General features: G+C 34.5%; 1 protein-coding gene across 21 annotated transcripts in view; it reads right to left on the reverse strand.

Moving 5' to 3' along the window:
* The window catches only part of LOC125666012 (leucine-rich repeat-containing protein 15-like), a 304,143-nt gene that overhangs the window by 145,733 nt on the left and 134,366 nt on the right, over positions 1-24,044 (reverse strand). For 19 of the 21 annotated variants that reach the window (XM_056151253.1, XM_056151251.1, XM_056151252.1 and 16 more), the window contains exon 6: positions 6,692-6,763. The exons of the other annotated variants lie outside the window; for them this stretch is intronic. In XM_056151253.1, the coding sequence (XP_056007228.1) occupies positions 6,692-6,763 (72 nt within the window). The remainder of the gene's footprint in view (positions 1-6,691; positions 6,764-24,044) is intronic. 21 annotated transcript variants of the gene reach the window in all.

The following is a 24,044-nucleotide window of genomic DNA, read 5'->3' on the forward strand; positions in this document are numbered from 1 at the left end:
CCCACTGCACGATTTAAGAAATTGAAGTCGGAAGGGGAAATTGAGACAGTTTTAGAATTTTACACAATTTAACCGGCAACATATCCCTTCTGATACATTAAAAATATAAATTATGTTAGCACGGGGCTCTATAAAGTTCAATCTGCAGTTTGGTCATACTTCGTCATTCAATAACTTATTCAAAATTAAAAAAAAAATGCTTGTCGGGTTAGCGGTACTATGATGTATGACTATAACAAAGACCTGTGTATAACTTGTACATTCCATGCAAATTCGAAGGGGTTTTCGCCTCAGTAGAACAATGGGGGTCAGCTAATCCGTGTATTTGAAATCAACAGAAGTGCTTAGCTTCTTGCGGAAAGTGTGAAATATATTGGGTCGGCGCAAGATACCCGTGATCTTAGATATCGCGCCGACCCAATATATTTCACACTTTTCATGAAAAGTCAAAACCCAGACTAGCTAACCGTAGTTTAGTTATACTGTGACAAAGACCCTAGTAATTTGCATGGTATATACTTATCATACAAAAATCATTGCATTATCCAGACACTCCCGATCAACATTTTTTTTATGAAAACCTCTATCAAAGTACATCGAACATAAGTCTCGGTCAAATGTAATTAACTCGGGATTTTAAAAATGAATCATTCGATGGTTTGTATTTTTACTTCTATTAATTACGTAATAAATTAATTCCAATTTGTTAATCATCGACAATTCTCTAATTTCTATATTGGATCAAGTTATATTTGTCAAGATGCATATCAACACAATATGATGGAAGTAATTATTCCCATCGCTATTTGTCAGAGAGAGAGAGAGAGAGAGAGAGAGAGAGAGAGAGAGAGAGAGCACATCGGTAATTATTAAATATCCCTATCACATGTTGTACATGTATGTTTTTCATTTACTGAATATACTAATTCGCATTCAAAACAGGAATTGCCTGCAAGTATACATTATTTAAACATAGAATTTAAGAATATTTTAACGAAGAAAGAAGACTAAAAGAAAAAAATTCAAAACCAGGTTTTCTTAAAAACATAATATATAGTGTTTGGTATCGTTGGAATTGGTTCAAAATGCTGAAAAACAATATAAGTATCAGGGGGGAAAATATTGACATTTTTTTCTTTTCTTAAAATTCCACCTTTATCTTGATTATTTGGCATGCGGCACATTTTCCCATCTCCCGCAAGGCGCCCGTGGCCAGAACAAAGCTTTTAGCAGCTGTGTGTATTCGCAAATAACACACACCGTGGAACACGGAGGACACGGTGTATCTCCGTGGATTTTCCACCGTGGTCTTTCCACGGTGGGGTGTATAAAACTCGTGTCGTGTACTGTAATATGATAGATAAAAACCAACATCTTCAATTTAAGAATAAAAATCGCGATAGGTCACATCGAATCCGACTTCAATAACATTGTCACCCTTAAGTAAAAATGTTATGATTTGCTTTCGATTACTTAGTGCACATGTGTTTTAGAAAGTGGAATTCAGTTTGTACATACATTATATATATATATATCTTGTAAACTTTATATCAATGGTTAATAAGTATACAAATGTACAATGCAATGAATTCAACCGTTTAATTTTTTTTATCATTTGCATATTGTATTTAGATACTTTTAAATAGATCAATACCGGTAATACAATTTAACCACATATAATGATTGAAAATTAAAATTTGAACATCGTTGATAATAATTACTGTTATTATAAAAATGATTTATATTCTGTTTAAATTCGATAAGATAATATCTGCATTGTTGACTTATCATGATGATTGATTGCACACGTGATTGTACCCATACATGAAAATATTTTAAAGACACCTGTCAACATTTAGAGAGGGGTATCAAGGAAGCCGATGTCGCCTGAGATGGAGACCTATAGGGTGGGTTCCTTGTCATGTTCCCTGTATACTAGTAAATGTACAGTACCCGCAACGTTATTCTTGACATGATAAACGATAGAACACGATACACGCACGATAGGATAGGATACACGCACGATACGATAGGATACACGCACGATACGATAGGATACACGGTAAACCTGATAAACGCAAAACCTGATAAACGATCTTCACGATAGACCTGATAAACGCAAAACACGATAAACGATCTTCACGATAAACGGAAAACCTGATAGAAATGTTGTAAATTTAGAAACAATTTAGACAGAACGAAAGTTTGATACGTACAAAATAATTTCATTATGTTGATAATAATATTGAAGGATTTCAATACTTAATATATACCTAAAGCATATAATGTAATTATCCACGGTTGTACGTTTATTTTTTTTAAATTCTATTTATGTTTTCTTTAACGTCATTACAGCTAAAATCCGGAAGCTAAACTATATACGGTATTGAATTCATTATTTGATATCTATATGAATTTTCTCAGCCAATGATTCTAAAACGTATATTGTCACCTTGAATGTTTAATATATGAATCATAAATGGAGTGATTGATTTTTATCTTGCTTAACGTCACCATGACCGGTGAAGAGCTTTTAAATTTAGGCTTATGCTCGGCAATTACGGCCATTGAGCAGTGAGGGTTTTTTAGCGTGCCACACCTACCGTGACACGGGGCGTCTGTTTTTAAGGTCATCTCCGAGGACCCGTGGTATTCACACTTGATACCGAGTGTTTAGCAATTAAACAGGGAATTAACAAAATGGAATATAATGTAGTGATATCATGCTTCAATAGCTCTCTTATTCTGTTGTCTATTATCTTGGATATCAAATAAAACTAAGTAATATTTTGTGTGTAGCGAGGAGGGGGGTTATTTTGCATCAAGCTCTGAGTTCACCGCTCTTTCAACAACTACAATTATTTTCATAATGACCGCTTTAAATTCAATCCACTGCACTACACCATATGCTCATATGTTAGATATTTCTACACTATGAGTAATAATTGATAGTCATAAGTAATTGGAACATATTCATATGAATTGATATTTTGTTAACAAAAAATAAATAAACTATTAAAAACATAAACGAAACCCGGCTTGATTTAAAGTCGCAATTTAGAAACGCTTTAAATTAAATGTTTGTGTTTAGCATGTAAAAAAATTCAAATAATCATCAAAACCGGCATACATTTCCAGTATCTACACGTACGACTATTGGTATATGTGTACATGTACAAATAAAAAAAAAAACAACGATGACAGCTGAATCGTGCCCAATTGAGCAGAACTTTGGGAGATGCAATATACCCTTGCACTCTTTTAAAACTTAATCTTCTAAATGTGTGAAATACAATGCCCCTGAGAATGTTTACTGTCAAAACACGGGTGATACACAAAATCAGATAGATAAGAACGCGCACAAGTTCAGCAGTTGGTATATAAGTTGAATACAGGTGAACAAAATCGGAAGAAAAAGAACCATTATTAAAATATATGTGATAAACAATGTAATTTACTGATTTTTCCTTTCAGATCGGAACTTTCTATTTCTCTGTTAGTGTTAATTACAAATAATTGTTTCTAGACAAGGAACTGTTTATGAACTCCAGATGAAGGAGCTTTCAGTTTTATTGTCCTCGGTTTGCTCGGCAAACCACTGCCTACTTTCCAGACAGAATGACATTGCGATAAATTTTCACCCTCTCTGGACAGACATATAGCTCTTTTTCTGCTTTAAAATCAACAGCTTTATGTTCTCCTTCAAATATACTGTCTTTCCTCGATTCCTAAAAATAGCTTCTTTAACAAAACGAATAAAGCTTTCGGAAAGTATCTTACTTTTTCATTAGATTTAATATACGATCCCGATAGTTTCCGAAGCTACACGATAAACGATTTTCACGATAAACGGAAAACCCGATACACGCATAATACGATACACGATAGACCTGATAAACGCAAAACACGATAGAAAACGGAAAACCTGATACACGATAGGATAGGATACACGCACGATACGATAGGATACACGCACGATACGATAGGATACACGCACGATAGAACACGATAGGAATGTCAAGAATAACGTTGCGGGTACTGTACACTGTTGTATTTGCAACTCCTAGTGTTTCGATCAGTTCAAACCTATTTTAAAATTTGAAAATGACAAAAACCACTTAAATATTAACTCACAAGCGATTATTTCCATTTTAATTTTTCAAAACTTTCACTCAAACATGCCAAAATCATGCTACATAAATATATCTTATAATTCAACATTTTGTTTCAAAATCTCTAAATGATAAATTCAAAATAAAACACTGTATGTGTTCCTTTTCATGAACAGTGCCATTATCCTTATTTCCCTATTTCTGTCTCAAAATAGAAAAAAAAATAATTTTACATAATTGTGCGTTATTCCTACATATCTAGTGTTACATATACTTAAGTTTGTTAGGTGATCAACATTGCACGTAAATATGAGGAAAACGAACTGTGGTCAATGAAAACATAGAGATAAACAGCAGAGAGGAATTTCATCAATGGTGTAACGAATGAATCACTGAGAGTGGGAAAAACACGGAACACCAGAATCACCATAATTAAAATTTAAATCTAATTGTCTTTACATGACACACAGCAAGATGGAGTTCTCACCTTTGGATGAATTACAGCATTCATATGATTGATGAGTTAAAGGTTACTGATGATATTAAAATGTTACATCATTAGGTGAATTTTTGTTTACCTGTATCATGCCAATTATGGAACCGCTCTTTATATACTGATTTAATTAGGTTTACTCCATTGATCGGATCACTATAGTGGTATTATAGCGACTGTGACCTTTTAACAGGGGATGCTTGTTTCTTTTAGGCACCTGATCCCACATTTGAATGTTCGTTAACTCCATGTCTTTTATAAACATATAGGAAGAAATTAGTTCACATGAAGGCATAAGTTGCAAGTCAACAGGTGATACTTACACCCTCTAAGAAGACTGTCTCAACTTTGGAGTTTACAGGGAAAACTGTTTGCCCTGCTCTCGCTTTTGAATAATTTACAGGATTATGTGATTGATGGATAATTTCATTCTTTATCTTTTTCGTTTTAAGACTCTTACTATGTCATTGAAAGATAAAATGATAAAAAAAAAGATAACGGTACCAGAAATAGAATAAGAATGCTTAATTTAGAGTGGGATTACCTGGAAACATTAGAGGGGGTCTGGTGTCTAGGAGGGGTAAACATCACCTGTTGATCGGTCACACCCGCCATTATACCTATTTACCTTGATTATGCAATGAGTGTGCGACACTGCTTTGGGACTAATATTCAAATGTACATATGTACACAGATTATCCTTGATTTGGCATTTCAATTTCCAATACCAGTTTTAATATTCTTTGAATGTTTAATGTTACACAAATTATATTAAGGTTTTTATTCCCAAAGCATGCGATTGTATTCAAACGATTCATTTGCATTAGAAAACCAACTTGCAGGATATGTGTGCAGTGAATTTTAGCGAACATAGATAAAAAGGATGAATGGGCAAATGAATAACGCACTTTAAATCCATAAAATTGTGTAGGACATATATATGTGAATATGTAACATATGTTCTCACAAGTATATTCGTCGTACCATTTTTACAGTATGTATAGTAAGCGGTAGAAATAGAGGTTTGGTTTGCAAAACATGTCTTAGGTATATGAAATGCATATTGAATATATATTCAAGAAGAATGCCATTTCACGATTTCGAATTTATAACCAATGACCTAAATCACATTATTTCTAATAAAATTAATTATAAGATGATGTAAAAATGCTGTCATTTCATAATTTTAGTGAATCGTGTATCAAGGTATGGGGATATGGTATATATTTCATGCCATTTACATTGTCGTTTGAAACAGAAAATGATGTTTTAAAATGTACATATTCTTGATAACTACCAATATGTACAAATTAATCAACCGTATTTAAAGTAATTGATATTCATTTCAATATCTATATGTTTCGTCAATTTGCCAACGGATCAAAGATTTAATTTTGTAACGTTGTCATCTTATTATACATAAACCTTGCGTCTGTGAATCGTGATTATTTCCCTGCTAACCTGGACTATAATCACTGCAATAATGAAATGCACTGAAGTGTTAGTTGATTCAACACGCAAGAGCAAGGGCACAAAATTTGCCTTTAAATTTGACATTCAAATACATAATATATCGTTTATTGAACCGTAATCATTTTCATTCATATGTCGATGAACGGGAAAGATAATGAACAATAATCAATCTCATAAATCCAAATAGAAAATTGGGCAGACATATATCCCTGGACACACCAGAGATGAGATAGGTACCGAGGAGGAGTAAATATCCCTTTTCAACCTGTCACACCTTCTGTAAGCCCTATTTTCCCATTAAACTTTAAATATTACTCCTCCTAGGCATCTGACCCCACCTCCGATGTGACCAGGTGTCATATTGTTTCCTACTCTGCATTTAGTTTTAAACCTTTATATGATTTTTAAAATTATTGTTCCTTATCTTTACCTTTTCGTTTTATGTTGAGATAAATAAATTTTGAAAAATGCAATATCGTAACAAATGAAACTTATGTTCCTGTTTTACATTGAAGGGACTTTAAAAAGCTGTTCAGTTTCAGTGCAAATATTACATGCCGTACATGTTATTCATTTGTAGTGCAAGCAAATGAATCCATATAAAGGTACTTACAGATTCTTTAAACTCGCCAGTTGATCAACTGTTCCAATCTGTAACGTTGTTAGTTTATTGTTACTCAGGTATCTGAATGATAAAAAAAATCCTGATTAACCTCAGTTGATTAACTTTACAATGGTACGGTTATTTTGCAAGTTGATTCAATATGCAAGACAATATTGTTTTCACAAAATGCCACTTTGAACACCACGTTCAGGTACATTAAGGGTGATTCATTTACTATCAACATTAATTATCAACTCGATATGTAGATTACATATACTGCAGAAACCTCTTAATAAAATATTCAGCAATTTTGAGATTCGAAAGAAAATCACATGATAAGATAGCTTTGGTCATTTTTGTTGTTGCATTATCATTGAAGTATCTAATGAAATAACGGAACAGTTTAAATGAACATGTCATTTAACATCATGATCAAACAAAATACGTAATGGCGACATCAAAGATGACTGTTGAAACACCTGTAACATCAACTTGTTTGCCAGTAGCTTGTCACGATTTAAAAATAAATAATCATATACATAACTGAATCGGTTGAGACATATATACCTCACATGCAAGTGATAATGGAATGTTACTGCATAAATATGGTAAGTTGAGGATGGATAATCGGAAATCACACCATTTTTCACAAAGTTGCATCGTCAGTTTGTCGCTAACATCTATGTTCAAGAAAATAGCCAAATATGACGAAAATATGAGACAATCCGTTGTATCTTTTATTTCAAGTTCACTGGGATATATCAAATCAGCACATGCATGATAATGAACATTGTTTATAGATAGAACGTTGGGCATAGATATAAATGTTGAGTGAAGGACACTACAAAGACATTATTTTTATTAGTATGGACGTTTTGGAATAAATTCAGCCTCGTAAACAGATCAACTAATAAATAAGTGTAATTTGTGCTAATGGAAATGTCAAAGGATTATTGTAAAACTTGATCCCTAAACACCCCACGACATTGCCAAGGTGAAACTCAAGCAGGTTTTTCAGCAACAACTTCAGAGTAGTTCTAGCAAGAATCAGAATGATGTTTCACACAGTGATTTTTTAATGTCTTTTCAAAATATATGAACATCTCCGTCTTCCATTTCTATTAAATAAACAGCTGTTTATACTTTCAAAATGACTAGTCTTTTGTATCGTGAGTAATGTGCACGTAAGGTGTTGAAAAGTAGCACGTTTTCATTCTGTTGATTTGGGAACAGTTTGATGAGTTCAAATTTACTTAAAGTTCTTAAAACATTTTAAAATCGACGTTTGATTTACATTACTTCTGAAATAGTTCATGCTATAATACATTTCAAGTGTTTCCTTCACAGCAGTCAGTATTTATTAAAGGAACAAAGCTAGGGGCTTGGTATAGCATTTACTAGATCCAGCAGCATCGGGACATATTTTCTACATGTTTTCAAAGGTGAGTACTATGAGCAATATATTTTGCCATTGATATTGATGCGAATTTTCTGTATCATAAAAGACATAGCTAGAAATTGTTGCACCAGGTATAGCCGGACTAAATGGGCAAATAAAGAAATTGATCTTGTGTATTCACTGACAGGTAGAACAAATTATTGTACACAGCTTTCAGGTTTCATAAATTATTTCGTCGCATGATGTTTTTTTTTCATATTTCAAGCTTCGTTTGTGAACACTGCATGTATCTAATGACAAGTTGCGATTTCTACAATTTTAAAGGACTGCGATGACAAAAACGTTTCTACTGCTTCGTCATGAGTCCAGTGACATTGAAATGACAATCATGCCGTCACATTATTCTATTGAGAAGAAAAATGACGAAACAATTGGTATGGGATACTTTCTAAAACACCCACCCTATGACAGGCTGTATTTTCAAATATAATCATTATAAGGATAATATAATTTACGAAATGTTGACTTTTAATTAAATGAGACTGTTGAAACCCCTGTGATATCAACTGATATATTCCAAGCCTGCCTTGATTAAAAATTCATCATTTGCAGAACACACTCTTGCGCAGTGGATCAGTTGAGATACATAAACGCCGAATTTAGGTGAGAATATAGGTACTACCGTAAAGATGGCGATGGAAACGTTGAAGTTGATAACCTTTAAAGTGTACTTTCAGTAACACATTAAAAAACGAAGTATCAACATATATGAGAAATGTGGAAGATTCTGTCCCTCCTTTCATTGCTAATTCAATGAGTTATATTGAAGGGGCAGATGCATGACAGCGAATGTTGTCTATAGATAGAAAAAATACACAGACCTGTGTAATTAGATATTTTAAGGCTATGTGATGTTTTTTCTTGTAATGGAGAGTTTTTAAATGTACTTGGAAATAATGAGTGTAATGAATTGTGGTGAATAATATATATATGGTACGGCTGAAAAATGTATATGTTGAACGAATGAACACCATAAATAAAATATAGTAATAAAATGATACATGGCATACGTATGGGAATAGGTGACAAATACAGGTATCAAACATATTTTAAGGTCTGCACATTAGGCGGTTGAAATGCAGGTGTGATTTGCAATGTATGTGCCATGCCTGTGGAATTTAAATTGCACATTTATTTCAGAACAATGCGATATAGTCTGAATGACCTGAAGTGCATTACTTATATAAACATAATTTATGAAATTATACATAACTTTAGTCATTTCATTATTTAAATAAAGACAAACATGCATTAGAATACACACGATATAGTTTTTTCCATGTAATTTACAGTGTCAAATTTTCATAGTGTTGCTTACTCTCAGTTTATACCAATCATTTAGTTGTATTACAACTATCCAGAAATATAGGATCTCTAAATTCGCCAACATATCAAATTTGTCATTCTGTACCGTTGTTATCTTATTGTTTGTGAGGTCTCTGAATCGTAAAGATGTCCTGATTAACCTTTATTGATTGTGAGCTCACTGAATCCTAAAGATGTCCTGATTAACCTTTATTGATCATCGCCATAATGATAAGATATCACATTTTCTAAATTGATTCAATGCACGAGAACATAGTGTTTGAACAAAATATTACTTTAACCAAGACATTTAGATAGATCAATGCTGATTTATCTATTATCCAACAATAATAATTTTCATTGATATGTCGATTAGATATACCGTGCTCCAGTTATCTCCGAATAAAGAAGCTCATGTTCTCCACACTCTGTTTCATATTTAGATGTTTTATTTCCTGTATTATACAGAAATGATGATGACAAACTACCATATGACCCCAATGATAAATTATTAATTCAGATTATCCACTATCACCATATATTTAGGAATATTCCATTAACTCCCAGGCATTGTATCCACCTATTCCGGTGTTACATCGCGTGCTCAATTTGGTTTGCAGACCTGTGGTTCTGAATTAAAACAAGTTTTCAAAGTATAATTTCAAACGAAAGGATGTATATGAGACAGCACCTTGTATGCAAATTTGCTTTGAAATGGCACTACCGATCCTATATTTACGCATTTTATATCAAAGTATGAAAGTATTTTATGTACTCAATTTTAGATCATTTTGGCACTATTTTCTTCAATATATTTTGTGCTTTTAGGAAAGGTGGTATATCACCCAGTCTAAAAATAAATGGTGATTTTGACAAAATGCATATTTCTAGTCTTTACGTGATATGCACACTGTTTTTAAAAAATTGTTTGTAGTAGTTTCCATTTCACATGTAACTGTACTTGCTATTTAGAAAGTAATTTCTTCAATGAAATTTGTTCTTTAGGGAAAGTTCCCTGTCACCTAATCTGAGAATTAGTACTCATTTTGATAAAATACATGTCGTCAGGCTCTATTTGATAAACGCATGTTCCTTCGAAAGTTGTTTCCAGTAGTTTGTAATTTAGATTTAACTCTACTGCTGAAAGCATTACCAAAAACAAAAACAAAACACAACAAAAACAACACACAATTCAGAAGCTGGTGATCTATTAAATACAAATCAGGAAACGCATCAAATTCGGTTAAACTTGTAATTCCACGAAGATGTATTCTATATATCCGTATTTGTAAAACCTAAGGTGACTGAAGGGGTTTTAAAAAAATCTTTTCTATTTTAAATAGTTATAAAGGTATGTAAAATCGATTCTCTATTCCTTTTTCAAATCTCCCAATGTCTCCAGGAAAAGAATTTTATCTACGTTGGTAGATATACAGACCGCAAAACATATAACTACACCTATGGAACGGTGAACAAACTTTGGACGGTTTTAGGAACAAACGGTTTTGTTTTGAGAACGAACGCAGAACGATGGGAACAGAACAATTTTTAGTGAGAACGGAGCGGTTCTTTTGGAGAACGGAACGCGTTGCAACAGGATGGGAACGGACGGTATGGTGTTGATTTCAAAATCTGCATCTCACACGCTGTCGGTACTTTTTATTCAATATTCATAGACATTGAGGAAACGGGGAAGTTTTTTGCCAAAATAAATCTTTATTTCATTGAAATTATGAATATTTAAAAATAGCAGTAACGTGGATGAACGTATATTAATACATGCAGTATTATGCGCCTTGGATTCCACATGGGGATATTTACAAGCATCTAATATAATAAATAAAAAGCAATACCTTTAATTTAAAAAAAAAATTGCGTAAGGTCCAATCGAATCCGACTTCAATGACATTGTTACCCTTCAGTAAACGTGTTATGATTTTTTTCGATTACTTATTGAAGATGTGTTTTTGAAAGTGGAATTCAGTTTGTACATACATTACATATATTTCTACTAAACTTTAAATCAATGATTGATAATTTTATAAATGTACATTACAATGAATAAAGTGCACACAACCATTTGATTTTTTTTTTTATCGCTTGCATACTGTATTTAGATGCTTTTATAATAGATCAATACAGGTTAATACAATTTAACTACAAATAAAGATTGATAATCAAAATCTGAACATCGTTAATAATAATTATTGTTATCATAAAAATAATTTGTTTTCTGTTTGAATTCGATAAGGTAATGTCTTCATTGTTTCAACGAACAGGGTGACGTATCATGATGATTGATTGCACACGTGATTGTACCAATTCAGTACAAACACATGAAAAGACTTCAAACACACCTGTCAAAATTTAGAGAGGGTTATCAAGGAAGCCAATGTCACCCGAGACGGAGACCTATAGGGTGGGATCCTAGTCATTTTCCCCGTAGACTAGTAAATGCACAGTTATTTTTGCGACTCCTAGTGTTTCGATCATTTCATGCCTATTTTAAAGTTTGAAGACGACAAAAACCACTTAAATATTAACACACAAGTGATTATTTCCATTTTAATTTCCCAACACTTTCACTTAAACATACCAAAGTCATACTAGTCTAGAACAAGAACTACTTAAATAGATCTTATAATTCAACATTTTGCTTCAAAATCCGCAAATTGATCAACTCAAGTATGCTGATTTCAATTCAAAATCGTTGGTAAAGGTTGATTTACCTTTAATCCCAAAATAAAATTATTTTCTAATGTGTGGTGGTCAATTTGTACTTCATCTGTAAACTTTTATCAATTTAAACTACGAAAAGTCCAGCCTTGTGCAAATTTCAAAATATTGAGTAAAATGAAGAGGAATTAGTTTAGTCTTCTATTTTGACCAAACATTATGTTAACCCGCAATGACTGACTGACGCGCAAATTCCAAATGACCATTCAGGAACAAATCGTTGGAGCGAACGGACGGATTAGATATAAATAGGAATTATTTGGCCTAAAAACAGAGCACATTAATCTTGGAACGATATGCTGAATGATGTAAATGGAACATTTTGTTGTGGGAGCGGAACGATTATTTTCTTTTAGCTGACCTGCTTTTATTTTCTGATGAAGATGAGTTTGTTCAAAAACTTCTATATGAGAAGAAAAAAATTATCCTGTTAATTTTAACTTGACATTTAGAAAAATTGACAATGTGTTGTCTATTAACAATAATCATTTTCATTTATATGGCGATCCCATATATCCCTGTGAACTAGAGATAGAAAAAAAAAAACAGCACGTAGTTCACCACATCTACTTTTGATTAGGTACATGATTTCAAATGGATATTAACGGCAAAATAACAGCTCTATTTTATGACAAAGAATATAAAAATAGGTCAGCTAACAAAGGTGCACAGTCCATGCCAATGGGAATTCCAACATACTGTCCAAAGATCTGATCACCAAGACGTTGTCATAGAGGAACTCGAGCATTTTTGTTTAAATTTTAACTTTAAAGTTATTGTGTATGGAATCAAAATGGTGTTTAGCGAAATGATGTTTGGAGGACTGAACACTAGATACGAATATTTCCTTTTCCTTTTATATTGAAGAAGCAACTGTTTATGACGTCAAAATGTCTAGTCTTTCATTTATCGTGAGGAATAGTTGTATAACGTGTTGACATATATACGTGTCGATGTTGTTGATCTGGGAAACGTTTTGTGATTTAAAATTTCCTAAAAGTTTTAAAAGTTGTTTAAGAATCGACGAATGATTTCCTGGCATATGTTGTAGCAAAGTATGAAAGGTAACAATCAGTCTCATAAATCCTACAGGGAGTATGCTTGAAGTTTCTTCTTCGAAGCTGCCATGTTTTCGTGAGGATCAAAGAAATGCACTTGATAGAACATTTACTGGGTCCAGCAATGCATATATGTTTGTAAGGGTTTTGTCAAGTTTAGGAATCCAGTATACATATTGTAATTCGTATACATATATCCCATTCACTGGGATACTAAATGTGTCTAAAAGAAAAACATGGCATTGAAGAATTTCATCTGTTGAAAGAGTAGTTAGAGTATAAGTACGATTATCGAATGGAGAATTGATGTCTCATCTAAACTAAAGTATCACACATCATAACGTAGTCCGGTATCAATAACGCATACGATAGTACATGCACTATAATGATTCATGAGATGGTCAATGATTGTATTTCAAGTGACTGATGTTGTGGTGTATGATGATCTGAAAGACATTTTGAATCATTGACATGATGACGTAAACGAATCGAGAATATCATCAAATCCAAACAAGTTTTGATTAATTCCTCTGATTGAAAATATTCACTTGTCATACAAATAATCGGTATAGGTATCAATCTACTTAGAATGTCTTGAGATTTGTCGATGCATCACAAATTCCAGTCGGTAATGTTGTTATTCTATTTTTATTTAGAATCGTAAAAAATCCACTTTAGCCTTGATTGATCAACGCTTCAATGATGGAATACTTTATTTTGTTAACTGATTCAATATGAATATCTATTTTTAGCCATTATAATTTTCGTTCATGTTGATTAGAAATTATCCAGTCAACTTGAAATAAGAACACCATAGTCCTTTCCCCATTTTTTTAACATTCGGATCTTTATCTTTACAGAATACCGAGGATTTTGTATCATTGTCATGCGTTTTCTAATATATTCTTTTCTTGAAATTACTCTCATTGTTATGGTGTATATGTTGTACGAATAATTGATGTCTCTATAGAAACACGTATAGTCTAGATATTCGATATACCATCACTGACATATACGACAATACATGCACTATAAAGATTCCTGAAATGAATATTGATTCATACGTGTAGGAGGATCTGAATCAGAATTTGTAGCACATTAAAATCCTTTGTTCACAATCACTCTCATTTACATTAACATGATTCATCTGTTATACAGATAACTTGTATCTATATAGATATACTTAAAATGTATCTAGATTCATCAGTGCATCACATATTCTGTTCGATAACCTTGGTGTTCCATTGAAACCCGGACCTCTGAATCGTAAAAATATCCTTTTCAACTCTGTTTGATGAACGCTACAATGCTTAAACAAACTATTCTGTAAACTGATTCAATATACGAAAACGTGGTATTTGCACTACACATGGCTTTGAATACTTTAAATACGGGGCACCAATTTGGTCTTGTTCTTTTTGTAAACCGAATTCTGTCAGCAAAGAATAAATTGATGTGATACCAAAATATGCTATATATACTTATTTTATGCAAACATATTTTCTAATGGCAAAAGAAAACTTTGTTATATGAAATTACCTTTCATTTGCCAATAAAAAAAAAAGATTTTTGTCCTAACAGAATTCAATTGTGTCCATTAGGTATGCAAACATGAACTTATTATGTAATACAAAATAGACCTTTGTTATCTAATTTGCTAATTATACATTAAATGTCAGTTTTATGGGTAAACATTGAATGCGTTCACACTCTGTAGACGTCAAATGAGGCTTTGTACTCAAAATCCATTTGTGTATACACAAAATTGAGTCATGTTTAATAGTGTAATGATTGCGTGTATAATCAACAAATATTTACTTACTATCATAGTATCCAAGCCTGATTAATCTTTAACAAAGAAAGGGCTAAATGAAAGAGTCTACCAATCGTTGATTGCCTTTCAAGTAAATGTGACAAAAATGAATTGTCATAAGAAAATGGCATTTGTCTAAAGAAAGTATGTTTGTCATTCCTCCACTGAAGGAATGTCAATACATAATTTCCTGTTTAATGTCAGCATTTCGAAATGTATATGGTCGTTATAATGATCTAGTTTACAATACAACCTAGCAATGGATGACATGTTCTCTGACGTCTTTCATACCAATTGTTACACCGTTCTTGGCACACTTATTTAATTTTTTTTTAAATTTAAAACCTGATCGAGAAATGGGTCTCATAGAGGGTGTAATCAGTCGACAGAGAATGCTTATTCCTCCTAGACAAGGATCGCACCTCTGGTGTATCGAGTGGTCCGTATTTTTCCAACTATTCATTTTGTATTCCTGATAAAAGTTATAAGATTGATCACTGTTCGTTATCTTTACCTGTCATACTTGAATGTATCATTTGTAAAAATATAGTTTTGTAATTTTCGTTATAATAATTTTTTTTTTATAGTTTTGTAATTATTTTTCAACATTGTGTAAATAATTCATGGTGTATCTTCATAATATATGCATGTAATATAGAGTTACAGAAGTGTTTATTTCTTTTAGAGAGAGAAAGAAAGAAAAAAAGAAGGGAAAGAGAAAGAGCTATGAAAATAGTCAAGATTATTTGATACATATCAAATAGTCCACAATTAATTAAGATTGGCTAATACAGTTCGTACCGTTTACGAAATAAACCTGGTTCGAACTATCTTGCCTCTTACAATTCCGCCTAACGGGGAACGAGTTAACTTTTCATTCTGCTCAAACCTTAGATTCAACACATTGGAAACACATTGGAAAAAATGATTTGCTTAATGACAATCCATTGCCATCGAGCTAATTTATTAACATCGTGCAATCGTATACACAGCCAAACAATCCTTTATCAGTGCAGCAACAGGATGAAGCCAAAAAAAAAAGGGACAGATAGAAGCAATACCGATCGATTGGATTTTGATTTGTTTTGTCCATGGTGAAGATAACAAACTGTGACCTATCTAATTCCTATAAGCAATACAATAAAACATCTCTTCCAACAATGGAATCGTGACCACTGTCGGCGATGGGTTGTTAAACTTTGGCCTGAGTTGGGCGTTTTCTCGGCCACTTAGCGGGGAGCCTCAGCCTCAGCGATTTTTATCGTGCCACCTGTGACTCGGACCCGCGGTTTAATTTGACGACATGTTACAACTGCGATGGGTGCTGTGGACCTTTCTATCCTGGATCCCCACGGGACTTTAGTCCGAGACTATGAGGGCAAGGCAGTGAAGCACGGCAACGTTATGGCCACCCCCTCTTTTAAATGCATGAGGTACCCATTCACCCGGTGATGGAGGTTTAATCCCGGGCGAACGCTACTAGCCTTTCTCAAGGTCAACCTGAATAGAATCGTCACCAGTGTCGGCGATGGGTTTCCAAATTTTGGCCTGTACTCGGCCGCTTTGTGGGAAGCGATTTTTATCGTGCCACCACACACGGACCTTTCTAACCGGGATCTCCACGGGACTGGAGCTCGAGACCAGGACGGCATACCAGCCAGGCAGTGAAGCACGACAACGCTGGTCCTCCCCCTCCCCTGAAGACAGGAGGTACCTATTCAGCCGGCGATAGTCGTCTAATCTCTGACGAAGGCTACCATCCCTTCTCAAGGTCAACATGGTGAGTCGCTACATTTTTTTTATATTCCTTAATATTCACTTAGCTCAAATTCTACCGGCTGTCGTAAAGCACTCGCACAACATAGCCCATAGGGCGATACCATACTCAGACTTAATTTCTGTATGCAGCCGCCATATGTAAATTCATATCCTGGTCATGTTCTACACCACCTAATATACCTAGCATTGCCGGTGCTCTATCATTATGTATCCCAATGGCAAACCTATGGCACAATTTTGATTGTATCTATTTGGCCAAAATGCCATTCATGATTCAAGGTACTTGGTTAACGTAGGTTTCATGACTTTTCATAGGCATGGCTAGCGAGTCGGTCAAGCAAAGGGCACCAGATAGTCACATCATGCTACAAATTCCAAGGCTTGCTTACTCTTAATTCGTCCCATTCTGTAATCAGTTCATTATGTCGCGTTACTTGTTTTATTCAATTACATGTCATACACAGATGAACCTGGATAACGTTCAGGTATACCTGATTTTGCCATGTCGGCACTGCATAGACCAGGGGCTCGGACCTCAACCTACCACGAGGTTCAATTGCAATGTGGCCATTATTGGGCCCAAGTTTCAGGGTAGGCATTGCTATTCACGGCCACTGGGGTTCACGGGTTTTTACTACGCACAATCATAATTTTAGGTACCAAGGACCTCATCGGTCAATTTACGCAGTTATTAACTTCATAGTACTTATCTATTATTAACATCCCTATGCAATTACGTGGTATTCTTGCTATTTCAGCAATTTGCCTCTTTTTAGTTTATGTAGTTTACAGATGATTCCGACAACGTACGTGACGTGGAGTGCTATATGCTATTTCGTACACACGTTTCAGGTTCGTGCTAGAACCAGCATCACAACGTACGAGTCGCAGTATATTCTCACCTTGTCGTTCTTTGGATATTTAGCAATTTCCAAAGCACAGAGACCCTAGTTCCATATCATTAGTTGCATTTAATTGCAGTTTTTGTTTCCGATAATTGTCCACAATCTCAATTTAAGTTCGGACTTGCAGATTGTCATCGGTTCGTTGTTGTTTATTCTCAATGTCAAGCCTAACCAAAAGTTATTGTTTGGTTAACTTTAAGTCAATCACACTCCATTCCATTTTCATGTAAATAATTGACTGGTTTTGTCTCAGATGTATTCGGCCTTGAATTTGTCTTTCCATAATTCATTCAATAGGCATTTATTGGAGTTTGTATGGTTCCAGCAGTCGAGAAACCACGTCAGGAAGTGTTATGTTTTGTTATCCAACTTTTCCCGAGGAGGCGTGGCTTTGAGGGTAGAGGCTTAGGGATGTTAATGGGCTGGGTCATTTTCGTATTTAGGCTCGAGTAATCGGTCTTAATTGTAATTCTTAGCTGAGTTTGGGTTAATTCTCACTGGCTCTGGAACGTTTGGATTAGTTTTCTAATTTATGAGGAATTTCCAGTCGAAAAAGTTTGCCCATTACAGTTTATTGTTTTATCTTAGGAATCGTCGAAAATGGTATTTAGCAATGTGCAATTCTGCTATCATTACCTTAGTTTTTACGGAAGCATTTGGGACTTGTAGTTTGATCTTTTTTGACGGAATTCAGACTTCAAAATTATTCTCGAATTTTCTGCTGAAACTCTTCACAATCAATCGTAATCCTTTAGCGGTATACCAGTTTCAGTTATGGGGCGTACTATTCCTTTAGTAGGACCGGGAGATGGTTTGTTAAATTGGTGTTTGGAAATTTTGTCCAAATTTTTGCTTTCCATCATAGGAGTTATTCAGAGCTGACAAGTCTTATAGTCCGCCTGAACTGCAACCACTTTGTTGTTAATCTTACGTCACCTTTGAGATTACACATTTTGAAATGGTCATTTCAGAATTCAGTCTAATTTTGGTCAGGAATCCTGAAGTCTTAGCTATTCCCTTGAAAAATCCAGGAAATTTATAATTTACAACTTTCATAATCACTATCAAAATTTGTCAATTCGGTGATACCAGTGACCTCTAGGTTAAGTCACCATGCTTGCTTGAGAGTACGCAAGGGGGTTCGAAGGGGGTAGCATAGAGATAAACGCTCTCCCATAGTGCCTCCAGGGGGGCTGGGTGACGGACGAGAGTGCACGTCGCCCACCCCGCAGAATTCGGATGACCTTGTTAATTTATTACCTTCGAGGTTACACTTTTTGCAATGATCAACTTCACAATTTAATCTTACTGGTCGGAAATCCTGAAAGTCTTAAATATTCCCACGAAAATTACAGGAAATGCAGGTAATCTTCAAGTTGAGAGCGATTACCGAAATGTGTCAATTTGGTGATAACTTGGTCTTAGTAACCATTGCTTGAGAGTGCACAGGGGGTTCGGAGAGGGGAGCGTAGAGATAAATGTTCTCCCCTAGCGCCTGTGGGCCCTGGGCGATGACGAGGGTGCACGTCGCCCATCCCACTGTTTAAGTGCCTCCAATTTCAAGTATGCATGAAGAAAAACGGAAACAAACATACAAATATAAATTTTTGTGGGGGACATTGTCCCAATGTCTGTGGCGGACTGGGGAGTGCGTTGGGGTAGTTGATCACTAATTCTGCGCCAAAACCGGCTCTCCTTCCATCTACTACTAAAGCAGGGGGCAGGTATTTCACGTGTACCCTCCAGACGACCATTAAACTAGGTCAAGGGTCAGTGGATATTCATAGAAAATACTAATTTCTTGCATAAGTTGCTAAAGTTTAATTCGTGGGGCTCTCAGCTAGTTCATAGCTGGGGCCACATCCACCTCCTACTAAGGGAGGGGATGCTACAGGCTGGTGCATGTTGTGACAACTGTAGGAGGGTCTACAAGCTTACTCCGCACTTGCTAATTAAACCAGGTAGCACGCAGGAGACCGGTGAGATGCGCAGAGATCTCTACCTCCCTTAGAACGTGGGGACTCGTTCAGGTTCGGGCACCTATGTCCACATAGGGCCCCCTTTGTTGCCCCTACTTTGGTAGTCAAACTGGCACACTGGCCGCCTCCCCAGTTCCCCACAAAAAGTTTGCATGCGACCCTTTCCACCATATATGTAAATTTGCATCCTGTTTCTGATCCAATTAATAAATATTAAACTTGTATCACTCTTGTCATTGCAGCTGCTAAGCAGCCTATGAGGGATTACAGGGCAGCCAGTTAAGCTTCGACACACCTACTGGTCTATTCAAATATTAGGTTAAGGTCACTATTCAATTCGGGTAGTAGGTCAGATGTCTTGCGGCTGGTTGTGCTGTATATTAAGTTTATTTTAGCACAATGGCTTCTCTAGGTAAATTTAACACACCCTAGGTCAGATCATGTTCATAAAGCCAATTCTTTTATTAATGGGTTCGATTTGTTCCAAAGGGCATCAAAATCATCAGTATCACCATTTTTATAAGAATTGAATTTTTGTGTTTCATACAATAACTTTAAAAATGATTTTGCAAAATGCACACTCAAATTTTTCTCTGTACAGTTTGCTGTATAAATATAATACTTTAACCAAAGGATGAGAATATTTTGTATATCTCTGTTTTTCTCAAGGATGCCTACCATAAATGACAGAATTCAATGTCGTCTAACGAAATTCAATCTCGTCTCACAATGCTAACTTTTCTCAGAATTTGCCTCAGTTGTCTTTGCAGGTTAGTTTATATAATCCATATTAATGTAGTTTGTTAACTACAGCCCATTGAGGTCAAATAAAGTTAATTTGTGTCCACCCAATATTAGATCTCGCGTTCGAAATCATAAAAGTCTCATATCACCCCAATATCAAACACGAGAATTAGATTCCCTTAACCACGATTTATCTTTGTTCTAACAATAATTCTCTATCATTTGTTGATTAGAAATTTTCTAATGAACTCGAATTAGGAACACCACATAATCTTCCACATTTGTTTTAGGTTTATATCGTTTTCATTACAGAACGGTTTCCGTTAATGGTAAACGAACAGTTTAACTTTTTGGCATATCAGATTTTAGGTTCTCTATCCCCAGCTTCCTATATATGTGCCTCCCAACTGATTCAATGTTAAACTGTAAATTTTGCTTTTGATTATTTTTTGTTGTAATTTTGCACAGACGAAAACACGTTTCCAAACTAAATCCTTACATGAAAAGAATATACGGTCGGTAATGTTTCATATGTAGAAATTTCTTCAAAATATATCCCAATATCAACTTACATTCACCGAATTTATTTCAAACTATGAAATGATTGCTATTTTGATAGTATTTTAATCAGAGCCTTTTGTGCTTTTAGGAAATGTGATCTATCAACTAATCTCAGAATAGATAGTTATTTGGGCAAAATGAATGTCTCAAAGTTTTAGTTCATCAACACGCAGTCGGCTTTGAAAAATGACTATAGTAGTTTATGATTCAAACTCGGTACTTACAATTTAATCACCAAAATAACATCAGAAACGAACAATGTAAAACATATAAATCAGGAAACACATCAGTTTGACCTACACATGTAATTCGTCAAAGGTGTACCTCACAATTCCGCATTTATAAAACTTAATATTACTGAGACTAGGTATAAGAGTTATGAGATTGACCACTGCTCGTTATCTTTGCCTTTTCATTCATAGCATTGTTGTTTTACAGCTTTGCTGATCTTCGACAAGAAGTGAATTTTATTTGCCTTTCTAAATATGAAATCTAATGAGTGTTTTTCCTATCTTCAGTAACCTTTATTTCAAGTGGTAATATTAGGAGCGTTTGGATCATATATATGACAGTTCCAAAGCTCCGTGTTTACCCTCTATAAACTTTATGTTTGATGGAAATGAAATTGATCTTTGTTCATTATCTTCACTTGTCAATTGATCACCGTTAGGAATCTTCACTTTTTATTTTGAATAATGAATCACACAATATGATTTACCGTGATATCAGATATACTATCATTGAGACAAACAAAAGCACATATACAATATTATGATATATAGGATAATCGACGGTTGTAATTCAAAGGAAATCATCAACAGGGAATGCTTACTCCTCCTAGGCACATGATTCCATCTCTGGTGTGTCCAGGGCTCCGTGTTGTCTGATCCCACCTCTGGTTTGTCCAGGGGTCCGTTTTTGCCCAACTATATATTTTGTATTGCTTATAGGAGTTATGAGATTTATCACCGTTCGTTATCTTCACCTTGTATTAATAAGAATATCATGATCAGCAATAGGTTTTGTATTATTTCTATGGTAAGGTACAACTATCAATAACGTTTTCAAATGTGTTCACTTTTCCTATAATTACTCTCATTAACATGATTCATTTAGTATACATACATATTGTAAACATTTAGATAGCATCACAGGACTACATTTGATAACGTTTGTATTTAACTCAGAATCGTAGAAAAAATATGATTAGTCTTAATCGGTGAACAGTAAATGCTGAAACACATTATTCTGGAAACGGATTCGTTGGGCGAGGAAATGGTACGTGCACTGAATACGGTTTTAAACACTAAAATTAGATCAATCAACTACTATTTATTTCTTTTCTAATAATAATATAACCATATGTCGATTCGAAATGATCCAGTTAATAAGACAGCCACATAATTTCCCTTTTTTTACATTTAGGTTTCTTTCGTTGCAGAACGGAAATGATAAGTGTATACGAAAACATTTTTTTTTGGGGGGGGGATGGGATAATCCCAGGTTTTCCACGGTCAGCCTCATTCAGTAATGTAAATGTGACAATCTTTCAATATCATCTGATTATCCTATTCATGCCTCCCAACAAATTCAATACACAGACTCATATTCTGCTTTTGATTAATTTGGTAAGTAATTTCTCACTGACTCAAAAACAAGTTTCCAAACTATAATTCTAAATCAAAATAGATGTACGGTTTGTAATACTTTTTATGCAAATCGTTAAAACACGTGACCCAAAGTCAAATAATAAACTACTGACCTATGTGTATCTCAAACTATAATAGAAGTGTTTACTCAATGTTAAACGATTTTGATGATATTTTCATCAATGTATTTTGTGGTTATAGGAAATGTGACTTATCACCTATTCTTACAATTAGCAAGTATGTTGACAAGACGCATTTTGCCTGTACCCATAGGTAGATACATAATCTAAATGCGTATCAAGATACGTAGGGTCAGTTCTCTATTCGTTTTTCAGGTTTACCCAATGCTGTTGAGAATATTGTTTTATCTACGTTGCTAAATGTAAATCTGCATCTTTTTACTCCAAAAATAATGTTTCAAACGCTGGATTTGATCTGTGGTATTTCCAGAGGTCCCTGGATAACCTTTTTTAAAGTTTGTAATTCATGGTTTTTTTTAAATTGATTACAGTTGATTATGTTCACTTGTTCATTGATCACAGTTTGACATCTTGACCTCATCATCTAAACTCAGCTATTGCACACTATGACTTATCGGGATGTGAGATATTGTACTTTTTTATCAGTGACGTATATGACAATACCTACACTTTAATTATCGATGAGGTAAGTAACAACGATTACTTCATTAGTCTATGCAAATATAATATAGATCATGTTTATTGACAGGGGATGTGAAAAATAGAAAATGCTTAGACATAGGGAATGGTTATTGTGACATTGAATTGCAAGTGCTAAAAATCATAAATACGGTAAGTACATCTAGTGATAGAATTGATATGTATTTCAGAACACATAATGTTTGTCCAGAAGCCAACATAACATAATGATGATCATGTCCTAAACCGTCAGCTGTGAAATCATGCTACGGGGGGAACTTCGTGAGTCGTACCAGATATATTACGCAAAGATGAATAGTTTGAAGTCTGCAGTGTTTGGGGGAACTATAAAGATCATGAATGATCTAGAGGAGGATTTACCAACATTGTCTACATTGATCTCTGGGATTTAAAAAATGCACACAAAATAAAATTTCTAAGCACGAAAATTCGAAATGATTCAGTCAACCCAAAAATTCGAATTTGCCAAATTATGCTAATTTGCAATAGGGATTTTGAACTAAGACTTCATAGAGTTATGCATGATACCAACAAAATCCTTGTAAGGATCACTCAAGGCAAGGGGGGTGGGTGGGTGTAAACTGCATCAGAGTGCACCTCAGGAAGTAACCCTTGTTATCAACAGGGTGCAGCAATAAAGAGGAAAGAATAAAGGGACACGATATTTTTTAATATGTGGACCTACAATTCACAA

This window comes from Ostrea edulis, chromosome 10 (assembly GCF_947568905.1).
Source record: "Ostrea edulis chromosome 10, xbOstEdul1.1, whole genome shotgun sequence".
Lineage (NCBI taxonomy): Eukaryota > Metazoa > Mollusca > Bivalvia > Ostreida > Ostreidae > Ostrea > Ostrea edulis.